Source organism: Colossoma macropomum, unplaced genomic scaffold, assembly GCF_904425465.1.
Source record: "Colossoma macropomum unplaced genomic scaffold, Colossoma_macropomum, whole genome shotgun sequence".
Classification (NCBI taxonomy): domain Eukaryota; kingdom Metazoa; phylum Chordata; class Actinopteri; order Characiformes; family Serrasalmidae; genus Colossoma; species Colossoma macropomum.
In genome coordinates, this window is record NW_023494790.1 from 14,240,266 (window position 1) to 14,255,226 (window position 14,961).

Consider the following 14,961-nt stretch of genomic DNA (forward strand, 5'->3'; position numbering starts at 1 on the left):
ACAGCCGTGTGGGAGGGACACACCGACTGCCACCTAACTGCGGCCCCTTTATTATAGGCCAAAGACCGCACGAGAGTCCAAGAGTCCAAACTTCAGCTACACATACAGGAGCTGATTTTGCTTTCAAAGCTCTTAAGCTGCAGTCATATATTTAGTTATTAACCTTAAGACTTGTTATTCACTTGTATTTATTCACTATATTTGTATATGAATCAGTAATTCCTATGAAATGAATGCATAGATTATGAGAGTGAGGAACTGAAGTGTGCTGCAGTTCAAGGGGCTAATGATCCTTGAGGATGCAAATACAGCAAGTTTTAAGCAAATTTATCAAATAAATGTAAAGAATTTGTGCGGAGCGAGTTTACAATTTATCCAGAGGGAGTAATCAAGGAAATAACACGGGACCCCACCAGCTCAGTTACTCTTATGGGAGGTCCCCAGCCCACCCTCAATTCAAACCCTGATCCTACCCACCCAGAAAGAGAGAGACCAATTCTGCTCTCTTGAACTCCCAGCCACGGATGGCTGCAGCATGCGGGGACTGAAACGATTGGGCTAATGCTTAGATCTGTTTTTTCGCAGATCTGTTTATGTAAGATAAGTGTTGGGTTGCTGACAACCTGAGGAACGAACGGCAAAACACCTATATAAGCTGAATCAAAGATGAATGAACATCAGTAAGCGAAGCCCTATGGAACATAAATCTTTGTTTTAAGGCTAATCTTGCTTATGTGGGCACACAATAAGTATATACAAAGTATGTCCTGTGAAACTTCCCAATGACCAACAACTGGCTTATGTAATTCACTGTAATTTTCCTCTTTCGATGTAAATGGGGCTGTCCTAATCTAGGGTCATGTGTTTGTAAATAATATCCTCATCAATTACAAGGCTGACCCACACAGCTTTATTAAAACTGTGCTCCCTTAAAGTTTCTCTGGGAGTCCATAAACATGGAGAGAAAAAGCTAACAACCAAGCAAAAGCCGCACATCCAGCAGTAAAGCAAATAATAAGCTTACGTTCCGTTAAGGCGTCACCATATAAAAGCTGGATAATGTTTTTAGTGAATCATGAACACAGCAAGGATAGTCTAAAACATGAGCTGTATATGTAGAGCCTGTTTTATTCATTTCCACTTGTGCTGTTGTGTTTAGGTCTGCGTCAGTGACAGAGCAGGCTCGACTCGACCGATGTCAATCACACATGCTCATCAGAATATTAGGTCACACCCAGACGGTTCTCAGTTTTTAAGCTGTGTTTTATTATTTATCTTGTCTTTCAAACTTTCAAACTGCAGGATGTTTAATATGCCACCCAATTTTATACCACACAACTATTTTACACTGTGTTCCTTGGGACATCTTGGGAGAAATGTTCAGGTCATTGACCCCTGACTTGTATGAATCCTGACCATAAATGAGAGAAAGGCATCATTAACCCATCATTACCATATCAACCCTTCATCGGTTCATGATCACAGAGGCTTCCTCTAAGTTCACATGATCTCATGCAACATCTGCTGAAGACATTACAAGGAGCCTGAGAAGTGGCTGGCAGTTTGATCACTGCAGGTTCTGCCAGCTAAAAAACGCTGGCACTCACTCAACTGGATCACACTCCTCTAAAAAGAGCTCTACCACAGCCCAGTGACAGAGAGACAAGACACAGCTGTTCACGTTCATAGGCCAGGTAGCTACGTAGCTGCAGCAACTGTGAAACACTTTTTAGCGCCAAATTAGTACGTCTTCTAAAAGTAATCATCAGCCTGCTTCTAGCATTCAGGAAATCTATCAAAGCATTTGCTCTAATGGATCCAGAGTTAATGTCCGAAAGGTTGACTGTGCTCATGTGAGCGAGTTTATTTTGGGCCAGGGAGTAATGTGTAAATAAGAAGCTATCTGAGTTATGGGAGCATGCCGAAGTGTCAGTTGACATTAACTAGACCCCACACCATACTCTATGTATACATACATGAACATGCACATACTGGAGCCTGACCCATATATGGACCATTCTACTGAGTTAGTTCAAACTGCAGTCCCACAGTAAAAAAAACTATTTAAAAAACAAGTATTCAGACCTTAGATATGCACAATGATTTTGTTATGACTGACTTAAACCCAATCATCATTTATAGGGTATTTTCTATTGGGAGGTGGCTGTCCCAAACCCTAACACCTAAATTTTAAAAAATAGTACTTAATTTTTATTTTTTTATATCTTTTCATTTGTTTAAAGTTAAAAGATTTTGATTTAACTAAAAAAAAAATACTGTTCCATGGTTTCAGGTCACTATGAAACTCCACAAGCAGAGATTTATTTTAGCCACACCCCTGCATTTTAGAGCAGGAGGTGAGGCTGCATCCATGTCCCTCATGACTACATGGTGAGCAGTTAGATCTCATTATTTTGAAGTAAATGTGTCCCAAAGTCTGAGAATCAGTGTGTAACAACTTTCACTACTTCACTACTGACAAATAACACATATTTTCTGCAATGAAGTAAACCTTTATATGTTTTAATGGAAAATATTATGATTTTGTGTGTGTACAACTGTTCAAAGCTGTGTTTGTTAGTCATGTACTGGCTAGCGCTTTTGACTTATGCTCAAAGTTAGATAAAATTGTCACTACTGAAACAGTCACTACTAAAACATTTGGTAAAGTTTAGCAGTGTTATGATTGTCTTAGTAGTGGCAAAATGGAATGTTCAGTAATTTGTTTTAGTAAACATAACTAAGGTATAGGGTCATTCAAAGCAAAAGCATTTTAGTTTAAAGTCTGAGTCAGTTTAAAGAACGAAATGACTTCAACTCTGATTTTGAACCAATTCAGCAGAATGGTCCACATGGGTTGGCCAAAAAAGACAACTAAGCAAAAACAACACAGATAAAACACAGATAATTACTGACTTTCACTATTTTCAGATGACAGGACAAAACCTTAGACAGTTGGGGAACATAGTTATGAGGCATCAATCCCAAATAACGGAACTTCTTTGTGTGAGTCCTAGCTAAGTACTCACTATAAAATATTGAAATTGAGCTTAAAATTATAAGGCAACTTGCTGAACAGCTGTTTTGAATGATCTAAACTTAGTCTAGTTTAGTCAAAAACTAAACTCTCATTTTTTAGTACTGTATCTACAGTTACATCTACAGTTTGAGCTTACTCAAAAAACTTAAGCTTATAAATAAATAAATAAATAAATAAATAAATTGAATGTTGCTTTTTACTCAGGTCCTCTTCCAACACAGTCATTGCCAATTCTCACCTGGTGGCTAGGACCTCCCTTTCTAGGTCTAGACTCGAGGGGGAAAGGGTAATGTACAAGGGACCCCACAAGGGATGTAATTTATCATTTTGCTGTCTAACTATGCCCAGTTTGGGAAGTCAGCATCGCCAGCAGGGTGGTGGTGTGGGTGGACAGGGGTTAAGTGCCTTGCACAAGGGCTCAACCAGGTATACGCACTCGGTCCTGGGATTTGAACCTACAACCTGAACCTTAACATGTAACTCATTACTGTCTAATGCGTTACATGTTAATTTTTGTAATCTTTCAGTTACAAGCATACTTGACATCTTAATTAAGCAATATGAACAAGTAATACTTGTTATGGTAGTAATGTTAGTAGTAACTGTTATGGTAGTAAATGTTAGTAAATTTCATTTTTTTCATTTGAACATACATTCCCTTGCACATTTCAGTTGCAAGTGTACTCATATGCTATGTGTTATGTACATGTTTTCATGTCCTGTTAATCAGAACTCATAAACAACTGATGACTAATTGCATTAACTATTGTGTTTGAAAGTGTATAAATAAATTGCATGACACTGTATTTACAAACAAATCATGTGAGCTGAAGAAGGCATTTGTTAGCTTTTAACAATGTTAGTCAAACAAAATTCACATAACTTGTTTGGCAGAAAAAGGACATAGGTCAGTCATGTGATCTAAGAGGACACTTATGACTGTATGAAAAGACTTTCTAGTGTACAAATGATAAAATATATTTAAAAGATATTTTTTAATAAATTTGCAAGACCATAACCATATAACATATTCAAGTATAGCTTTATAAACACGTTATTCAATGCTTGCGCAAGTGTTATGAAGTCCTTCTGTAAGCACATTTAAATAATGTGTAACACTTACTTAAAACATGACAGTTTGGGAAAGTCGTAATATCGCGCAAACAGAGTACAACAAGTAACACTAATTAAGGCTAAGCTTGGGTTAAATGACAGGATGAGTGCTGCTACTTAACTCTCTCTCCTATTCCACTGTTGGCTACAGAATGAGCCAGAGCCAAGGTGGCCAAACAAACATATAGGCGACTTTGTCCATAGGCGAGTCCTTCAAAGCCTGGCCTTATTTTCCCCTAAGAAAACACTCTTGCCTATTGAGTCAGTGTTTACAGAGTGGATACGTGAGTGCAATCCCAATCGCTCCCAAATACAGTTTTAAAGAAACCCCAGCTGCGAGATTTAACGTGTACAGCACAAAAGCAATATTTGCATATTCAAGCATTTCATATTCAAGTGGGGTGTGCCTAGCAACCAGGACTATGCCACATCGGGCGCACAACAAGCAGAAAAGCACCCGTGACAACAAAGCGTGGGACAGTGAGTGAAGAAATTTGGTTAGTTTTTAGGTAAGTGGAGAAGAGAACACAAAAGCTCAGAGCATCTACATAACAGCTTCAAAGACTAATAAAATGAACTCAAAAATACCTTCATCAACATCTGAAATATAGTCCTCATTGAGCATTTCGGGTACATTGGCTCTACAAACTGTACAATTTAAACATGAGGTGTTAGAAGTAATATCCATGTAAGTGGATCAACAAAAATGAAAGTGGCATAAAAATAATTAAAGCATCAAAATAATATAAAACAATAATACAATAATGAAGAAAGAAGTGGTTATAGCTTGACTGTGTGACAAAAAAGCTCACCTTCGTCATCGGACATGTCCAGAACTTCGTTCATTGTTTCTGGAACATTCATCTTATGCTTCTCGGTTACCGTCTGCAAAAGAGCAACGTTACTAAACAAATGAAACAGCTTTGCCTTGATGTCCTCACAGTTTTTGAAAGGTTGTTCTGGCATGGCTGAATTTAACTGGACCTCAGTGGCCTGCTGTTTGCCAAAAAAAAAAAAAAGCGACAGCTCCTTCTTCCAGTATTTCTGCTTCTTTCAGCCGAGTTTAGGCAGTGATGCTCATTTTCAAACAACTGGTCTCAACAGGGGATTGTCATAAGAAATTCTTATGTCGTTCTGTTTCAATTTGCATTAACAAAAGTAACCATTTTTCATATCATTTCAATGTATGCAGGTTTACTCTTCTTACTATTTGAATTTCTCAAAAACAGGATGATGATCGTAATTTGATTCCACTGTCTAAAATCAGTGAAAGAGAAAACAAAGATGAAGTATTTTTATATGTTGGTGCTGAAACAAGTGCAGAACAGCAATGGTACATGACCGATAGCGACATGCAGACATGTATATGTTACCATGGTGATAGCACCACTGGAATAACAATGGCGTTCTCGTCTATGAGCGAGGTGATATTAGCCATTATTTTTCAATATGGTGTGTTTCCAAAGATGTTTTGATGCATGGGAGAGAGGGGTTTGTTGGCACAAATTGTGTTTTATCAGGCATTTCATACATTAGCACTTACAGAAAAAACACACACATTTCACATGTGAATAAACATGTTTTTTGCACACTCTACATACTAAAAATGTGTTATCACATGGAAAAATGGGATTACATGTGAAAAAACGTGTGAACACTCATAAAAACGTGGTTTATACACACTTCACATATGAAATATAACACAACTAGCAGCAAATGAAAGCTGAATAGCTAAAAAACCCTGAAATCAACACTGTGCCAACCAACCATATTCTTTAAGACATGATCCTTCAGGTCACACACTACTGACTGATATGGGTCCACATCACTTCAGTTTGTAAAAAACATTTTAGACACAGATTTCTGCCAGATAAATATATACCTGAATTTGATCCAAATCTCAAGCTCTCAAGACTAAAAAGTTTGCTAAAAGAGCTGACTAGAAGGTAAATGTGCTGTAGTCATGTATAATGTCTCCTGGAGTCTCACCAGTGTGGTCAGAGTCTCCTCCGTCACAACCTTGAGAGTGTCCACCACCGAGATGTAACCCAGCCGCCTGGCAATGGACAAAGCCGTGTTTCCATTCTGCAGAAAAAAGAAAAAATCCAATAAACTACTATATAAAAAAAGGTTAACACAAAGAGTGCTAGGTTTCAAGTCCACGTAAAGATGTGTGCAATATGTACATTTTCTGTATGGAATGGCTTGTGTTGTTCTGAAAAGTTCTGCTGAATCTCAGCTGCTAGTTACAAAGCCACAAACACTCACCACTGTGAGTTCGTTGGGGGATGCTCCATGCTGCAGCAGGAGGTTAATGATGTGTGTGTGGCCTTGCTGTGCAGCCTGGTGCAGGGGCGTGTACCCATTCTACACAACAGACAAACAGAGAGCAGAAAAGACCTTTAATATTCTAAAATAAACACACAGTCACACCACAAATTAGTATGAGCATTTAGTCATATGCAAAGGTTTGAACACCCCTGGTCAAATGACATGTTTTGTTCAAAACACATCCTCTACAGGGAAAAACTTTAAGCTTCACTATGTAAGATTTGGGAATTTGAAGAGCTCTTTTACAACACTGGTTGTTCTTCGGACCCCTTTCCTGAGAAGATTAACCTTACAATTGTGAGTGTGTTGAAAGAGGATTCAAAGAGAACTCTCAAAACTTGGTGAGCATCACGTCTTCTAAGGATGTAAATATTAAAATAGTTAATATTAAAAATAGTAAATTTTCTACTATCATCATATTGTCATCAGTATAATTTAGATTTTGCATTTAAGACCCAATAATTGAGCTGAACCTTCTTTTTGAGTCTATGTGTGTAATGCTTTTCTGTAAAGACGTATGACATGGTCTGAAAAACTCCAAATCCAGCACCAAATTGTTCCTTAGAGGATGTGTTAACTTACTTTTGTAATTTGATCGGGTGTGCCCAAACTTCTGTGTGTAACTGAGTAAATGTCGTATACATTTGCAAGGGTGCTGTAATTTCTAGTCACCTTTGTTTTAGCATTGACTTTAGCCTGGTTCTTCAGGAGGAAGTGCACCATCTTCACATTGCCATAGTGACAGGCAACATGCAGTGGAGTGTACCCCGTCTGCAGACAGAGAAAGACAGAGAGAGAGAGACGGAGAGCAAGAGATAATATCATTCACTTAGTGAACCTCTCTTCTTCTTCTACACCCTGTCACTGCGTACACAATGAATCTTGCATTTACTAAGCTAAAATAGCTTCTTAATGGCCTGAAACACATCATATAACATACACAAATGCAAGAAGCTTCCAATTCCGTTATATTGCTCCTCTCCAATTTTACACCACTCTCATGTCTGTTCACTGTTCTTTAATTTTTATTAACCGTTTGTGTTGTCCACCACTGTCAAACTACTGTCTTGGAGTTAATAAAGTGATTTCCAATAACCAAAAGACTGACATGGAAAATATTTACCATTAACGGTCACTTGATCAGAGTAATTACTTCAGCTAGGATGTAGAGATGACCACTGAAAGAAGCATCACAGATGCACCGAAGGCAGAGTCATGTACATATTTGTGTGTATACGTATATATATATATATATATATATATATATATATATATATATATATATATATATATATATATATGTGTACGTATATATATCGCTGTTGTCTGAAGAAAACCTTGTATCTCCATAAATCATAATTTTACAGCAAAAGGAAAAAACCTACTTTAATTTCTTTTGGTCCATTCTTCATGAAATTCACATACAATGTAAGGAGCAACAGGCATTTTCAAATTATGTAAAAAATGGAAAAACAAAAATGGAGATATGAGGTTTTCTTCTTCTATATATATATATATATATACACCGATCAGGCATAACATTATGACAACCTCCTTGTTCCTACGCTCATTATCCATTTTATCAGCTCCACTTAATATATAGGTGCACTTTGTAGTTCTGAGTGACACCTCAATGTCACTGCTGGACTGAGAATAGTCCACCAACCAAAAATATCCAGCTAACAGCGTCCCTGTGGGCAGCATCCTGTGACCACTGATGAATGACTAGAGGATGACCAACACAAAATGTGCAGCAGCAGATGATTTATCGTCTCTGACTACATCTACAAGGTGTACTGATAAGGTACGAGCGTCTAATAGAGTGGACAGTGAGTGGACACAGTGTTTAAAAACTCCAGCAGCACTGCTGTGTCTGATCCACTCGTACCAGCACAACACACACTACACTAACAAATAGTACCTTCTCTGTGAGGGTCCACGGGGGTCCTGACCACTGAAGAACAGGGTAAAAGGGGGCTAACAAAGTATGCAGAGAAACATATAGACTACAGTCTGTAACTGTAGAACTACAAAGTGCACCTATATAGTAAGTCGAGCTGATAAAATGGACAATGAGCGTAGAAACAAGGAGTCATAATGTTATGCCTGATACATATACACACCGATCAGGCTGTGCTGCTTCTGGACTGTGTATATGTAGGCAGCAAAATGACAAACTTCCCTTGTAGCGTCAATAAAGCATAACATAATTGCAAACCTCTCCTTGCCATTGAAGGCACATGGTGTTAGGCCACTTTAATCTCACCCTTACTTTGATTTCACCTTTTATCTTCAGTGCTCTATGAAGGCTTAACTTTATTCTGTTGACTTCCTTTTCTTCCTTAATCTCATTGTGCTTCTGTGTGGCTGTGTGGAAAGCTCTGAGCGAGCATGTACTCTGTGGTCTGTGGAGTTATTGATCGGTGCACTGGCCGCATGACTCGCTCTCTCCTTCTGGCTAGAGCTGCACCCAGTGACCTTCAGCAGCTCCTTGTTTATGCATGAACAACCTGCAGGAAGGCGTGAGGGCACTGGCCAGACTCTGAGTGTATGTGTGCTGCTATCATTCAGAGTTTTCCCCTGTGTGAGGTTTTAGTGTAGTTCACATTAGCTGCTAGGTCTGGATTTTGGATGGCTGCGATTGCTTTTGTCACTAAAAAAGGCACATTAAGTCCTGCAGTGTACCTTGGTCTCAGGGTCTACTACGGCGCCATGGTTAACCAGTACTTCTGCCACATTCACTTTGTCCTCCTGTGACACTAAGTGAAGAGGAGTCAGCCCACTCTGAAACACATAAAGACAAACCATTTTACCATTTAGAAATCCAAGACAGGTTTGCATTCTGCGATTTTTGTAATAGTAATGCGGTTGCAGACAAAAATAGCTAATTGTAGAAGAAAAATGTTTGTGGACAACTGACCATCACATATATGAGCTTGCTGGACATCCCATTCCAAAACCATGGGCATTAATATAGAGTCGGCCCCATCTTTGCAGCTATAAGGGCCTACACTCTTCTGACAAGGCTTTCCACAAGATTTAAAAAAGTGTGTCTGTGGAAATTGTGCTTAATCAGTTGAAAGAGCCTTTAAGAGGTGAGGCACTCATGTTGGACAAAAACGTCTGGCTCACAGTTGATGTTACAATTCACCCCAAAGGTGTTCTGGAGCTCCTCCACACCACACTCATCAAACTATATCTTTATGAACCTCACTTTGTGCACAGGGGCACAGTCATGCTGGAACAGGAAATGGAATTTTCCAAACTGTTGCCACAAAGCTGGATTATAATTGTCTAAAATGTTTTGTAGCATTAACATCACCCTTCACTGGAACTCAGAGGCCCAAACCCTAAAAAACAGCAGGTAGGTAGCGTTCTCCTACAACACCTGAACTTAATAATTAGCACTTTTGGCTAAATAGTGTATTTTACACATTACACTTAATTATTTTATTACAAAAAAGGACAATAAATTATAATAAGTATTTAATTCTGTAGTAAGAATTTGTGGAATGCACTCACCTTGTTGCCAAGGTTGATGGTGGCATCGCGGGCCAAAAGGAGGGTGACCATGTCCATATTGCCCTCCAGGGCGGCGAGGTGAAGAGGACTGACACCCTGCCGGGTAATGCCATTGGTGTCTGCTCCGTACTCAAGCAGTGTGGTGGCAATCTCCATCTGATTCTTCTTGGCAGCTATGTGCAGAGGCGTGTAGCCATTCTAAGAGTGAGGGAGCACAAATAAGAGGATAATGAGAAAAAGATCAGGTTCGAGACAAGCAGAGGCGAGTCCCAGTCTATGGCGATACCTGGACACATAAAGTCTGTCAAGATTGAGACCAGATTAAGATTTTTTTAGCATATAAAACGAATAAAAAGGGAAAAAATGAAATTAATTCATAGTTCATTGTACATTCATTACACATGACATATTCTCTAAAGCTTATTCAGAAGTCACCACCTAAGGTCAACTGAGTATAAACCAAACAACATACATCCATATTTATTATTGGAAGAAGCCGTAGTAATAATAACAATAAAAAAACAAGCCCTCAGGGGATTTTTGAATTATGCAACCACTGAACATCAACAAACAAATAATAACCAGTTAGGCCATCATGGAAGGATATATCCTCAGTACATTTTTTTTAAACAAGTAAAGAAAAAGAATTGTTTTATTGTGTTTGAAGGTTTTGTTGATATTTAGTAATGTTAGAAAAAAGGTCAGTTTCCAAATACCTCAGATGGAGGCATTGCAGTTGGGCTGGTCTTGAGTCCACTTTACACCAAGACCAGACCGAGTTTAAATGACGTCAAGACCGAGAGAAGACCAAGACCATAAATTTATAGACTGTAGACTGTAAACTATAGAATGACCACAAACACATGTAAGCATTGTAAAGCTTGACAAAGCACAAGTGTTTGCTCATAACGAACTACTATGATCTGTGAACAGAACAATATTATATATAACAAATAACAGCTACCAATTTTGCTAGTGGCATAGCATTGCTAGTGAAATTGACTACTTTTGAACTGCTTTGTGTAATGTGCCAAGTTTCATGGATATTGATTCATGCATATCACAACGTACAAGTGCACCATGTAAACCCAGCCTTCAGTTCTGAAATGTTAATAGGAAAATCCTCTGATTTTTCAAAATTTAATAATAATAATTAAATTATTAAGACGTAACCAGTCATTCAGAATGCTACTATGTAAAATGTGGAGAATCTAGAGAAATCTAGAGTCAAAATTGTTCACAGTGGTGGTGAAACGAACCAGATGCCTGAAGTGTTTAATGCCTCTGAAAGATACTTGACAGAAGGTTTTACACAAAATGGTCAAAAATATTGTTTTACAATAGTTCTGAGATAGGCTTTTGGTCTAAAAACATTTTTTAAAGATTTACATGCAAGAAATTGAAAGGCAAAATAGTCCTTCAAGAAATATTTTTTTACTTCTTTTATTTACAATTATTAGCATTACATATAAAATCTCAGAAGATGTTCACTGGTCATTTTAAACAGTAAATAAAATGGCAATGTTTGCATTGTAGATATGTCTGTACAATTCACTAATTCACATCAAACCAATCTGAATGACTTTGTGTACTGTTGTGTAGTGAATAAATTATGCAGAAATGAAAGCCTGGAAGTGGAGCCTTATTCTACTATGCAGAAGAGCTGTCTCTACATCACTCCTCTGTGACTCAGCGTTAAGGTCCTACATGTGAGGAGTGACCTCAGCCCAGGCGGCAGGGAAGTACATTTCCCATGTTGCCCAGCAGGACGACTGTGAAAACCATGAGCTGCCAAACCGCCAACGCTGCTGCTGCCCACAGATTTATGGCATTTCCAAAACAGTAAGCTGGCCCTGGCAGCCCACTCTTCATAACCCAACAAAACGAGGGTCGGATGATGGCAGAGTCTGAGAGCCGAGGAAAAACGGCATGTTGGGTTTGGAGAGAGAGGAGAGAGGAAAAAAGAGAGTTTCCTAAACGCCAGTGAATGTGCAGGCCAGTGGCAGCAGTGATGTCATGGCAGGGAAGGCTGGCCTTGGCCAAGCGTATGTCAGCCAGACTTCTCCACACTTCAGCTCCAGTAATCGCTCGACACGAGGGGAACAAAAGAGAGAACTGGGTCACCATCTTCATTGAGGGCCCCCGGTGGGCTTGCTTGGGGAAGAACAAAAACAACACAAAGAGCTGGAAAGGGCCAACACATGGATGCTCCTTTCAAGCTCAAACAAACAAAAAAGGGGGGAGAAAAACTGAAAAGTAAGAAAGAATAGTTCAAATCTAAGCTACTCAGTTTTGCCCTTACCCCAAATGTGGTTGATGTGTCAAGACAATTTTGGACGTTTGCTTCTTTAGTAAAAAAAACATGGCAGAATATGAGAAAACATTGTATAAAGAACACTGAATCGGGGATCTGGATCCTAATACTGTAATGGGCAAAAAAACTTCCCTCAGCCCAACATTCCCAGGCTGCTATGCCACTAAATCAGAACAAGAAAATAAAAAAAAGAATGAAACAGTCGCCCTTTCCATTCCATCTTATCGCAAGATCGTTTGTGACATCTGGAGTTCAGAGACTACAAACAGTGGTTGAGATACACATCATCTGCCTCTCACTGTGTGTAATTGGTGGATTTGCATGTCTACATTTTGTGTGAAACTGACCAATGAAGTCTCAGGAAATCACTAAGGACTGACCCACCGCGTTGGAAACGCTTTATTCTTCATCCAGTCAACATGAGAGACACTTGTGAAATGTCGAGAAAAGCATTTACAGCCACTGAAGTTGCTGCAGCAAATTTGGACAGTATCAACAGATCATTTTGATATGAAACTAGAACAAGATTAACCTAATTAGACAGAAAACATTGATTTTATGGAGCTTTAACAACACTGAGTTGTTAAATAATGGCATGTATTTGCTTAAGTGGTTTCTGACATAGTATGACATCCTGCTATCTACAAGAATGCACAACAGTACAGACATACTTCAAGATGGCTTCTGTTTTTAGCTGTGCTATACATACTTTTGTCCATTTCTGCAGTGTCAGAAACCACATAAGCAAGTCTTATTTCAAAGTACTTAAGAACTCGACATGGTTTGAGGCAAGTGTGTGACGATTTGGACATGCAGTTTGCACAACGCCTATTGGTGGGTATAAACTTCCACTACTTAGTCTCACAGCTCCAGAGCAAAAGCTTATTAGCTTTGGACACCAAACACATCTTAGCCGTTGGACTTCTTTCGGGGTAAAAGAAAAATTGTGTAAATGTATTATTTTTATGCCAAACTATTGTCTCAACAGATCACAAAAGTTTTATTCATCATGAAAGCAGCATTTGGCATTGTGTCGTGGCTAGTGTTCCAGGCCCAAGGCACTGCTGTTTGATTAAAAGCATTCAGTTGTCCAGTGAGGAGATGCTTTGGGTTTGCAGTCATCTCTTGACTTTATCAGGGAATCAGTTACTCAGCGTGCTTTGGGACTTTGTTGGAGTGTGACTGATTTAAGCACAGTGTGAGTGTGTTGAGGGTTAGCAAAATTTAGAAACTTGTGTGTATATATAAATACACATATATATCACAACAGGGCATTTTCTGACAAGAGCCTTTAATTGGTTTGGCATGCTACTTTCTAAAGAGGCCATGGTCAGTCATCCTGAGGGACCCTGCTTGGAGGGTGGATTGCTCATTACTGGGACTTCCATTGCAGCAGAGATAACAACAGCAGCAGTGTGAGTTTGCTAGAACTTACCCGCACCACACCAGCAACCTTGAAGGGGGGTGTAGATGAGGACATACACACACTTTTGAGGTTGGGGTTTGGACTGCAAGTGGTATGATGGAAAAAGAAAGGAATGTAGACTGAAAGCATGCGTCTGGTCTAAAGTTACTAGGGCTGTCTATGAACTGTATGTATGCGCTAAGGATGGATATATATGTACTAAGGGTGGGCAAGAGTATGAGTTTGTTTATTTTTAAGTAGCCGCCTAACTGTTCATATAAAAAAGAAGCCAGACTCTCTTTCTGTTAATAAGCTGGTTCTGTAATGAAGCACAACATATATTTCACCATAAAATTACCCGAAATGGCCATCACGTGTATGTGCTAATGGTTATATGAGAGTGCGAGTATGTCTGTGAGTGTGTATGTGTGTGTGTAGTACCTTGGCAGCAGCATGGGGGGAGGCTCCCTGGTCCAGGAGGAGAAGTGCCACTTTCTGGTTATCATAGTGTGCAGCTACATGCAGTGGAGTTAGTCCGCTCTACAAACACCCATCCAAACACACACGCATATGCACACACACACACACACACACAAAGACACAAACACACATTAGCATGTGAATAAGAGTGAGACAAACAAGGTGTGAAAGAGCACAAGCAGCCTTCCATCAGATTTACTATATATACTCTATCTATCTATCAAAGCCTCGGTCTGGAAGCACCACAGATGTCCATGGACTAACTCAGTTTACTAATAGAGAACATAGAAAATGCCCATAAAGTGCATTTTATTTCACATTGTAGTAGTGCTGTTGGTTTTGTTGTACTAAACTTTAGACTGCAAGTTGCAACAGTCCTTGATTGGGTTGGTTTTACTGGACACAAAGCCTTAAGCTTAAACATTAGCAGCCATAAGGAAACCCATTTCAAAATGGTTGCATTATAAAGCTGGCAAACTGATGCAGTGGTTGAGTTTGTACAGTGTACGCTGCTTGCTGAACAGAACACCTAATCATAGCACTGTTTGATCTGAGACCTCCCTCTAACTGCTATTCGTCCTAATCACCACGTCATTTGTTCTGAGACTTCGCTAACTGTGACTGGTCCACTGTGGATCCAAACAGGCTTCTAGCAATGCTGAGGCTATTCTCTCCCTAATTTAGTCATGTCCAATCACAGTGCTAGAAGGCTTGCACATGCTTCCTCCGAATCATGTGAAGCCCGCTACCACATCT

At 39.2% G+C, this 14,961-nt stretch overlaps 1 protein-coding gene across 33 annotated transcripts in view; it reads right to left on the minus strand.

Annotated features, from left to right (window-relative positions):
- ank3b (ankyrin 3b) overlaps positions 1 to 14,961 on the minus strand; it is a 236,278-nt gene that overhangs the window by 51,578 nt on the left and 169,739 nt on the right. For 27 of the 33 annotated variants that reach the window (XM_036572225.1, XM_036572231.1, XM_036572241.1 and 24 more), the window contains 8 exons: positions 14,167 to 14,265; positions 10,007 to 10,204; positions 9,170 to 9,268; positions 7,157 to 7,255; positions 6,422 to 6,520; positions 6,143 to 6,238; positions 4,966 to 5,038; positions 4,742 to 4,801 (listed from right to left, as the gene is read on the minus strand). In XM_036572225.1, coding sequence (XP_036428118.1) covers positions 4,742 to 4,801; positions 4,966 to 5,038; positions 6,143 to 6,238; positions 6,422 to 6,520; positions 7,157 to 7,255; positions 9,170 to 9,268; positions 10,007 to 10,204; positions 14,167 to 14,265 — 823 coding nt within the window. The remainder of the gene's footprint in view (positions 1 to 4,741; positions 4,802 to 4,965; positions 5,039 to 6,142; positions 6,239 to 6,421; positions 6,521 to 7,156; positions 7,256 to 9,169; positions 9,269 to 10,006; positions 10,205 to 14,166; positions 14,266 to 14,961) is intronic. The other 6 variants (XM_036572236.1, XM_036572232.1, XM_036572235.1 and 3 more) reach the window with 1 other exon arrangement.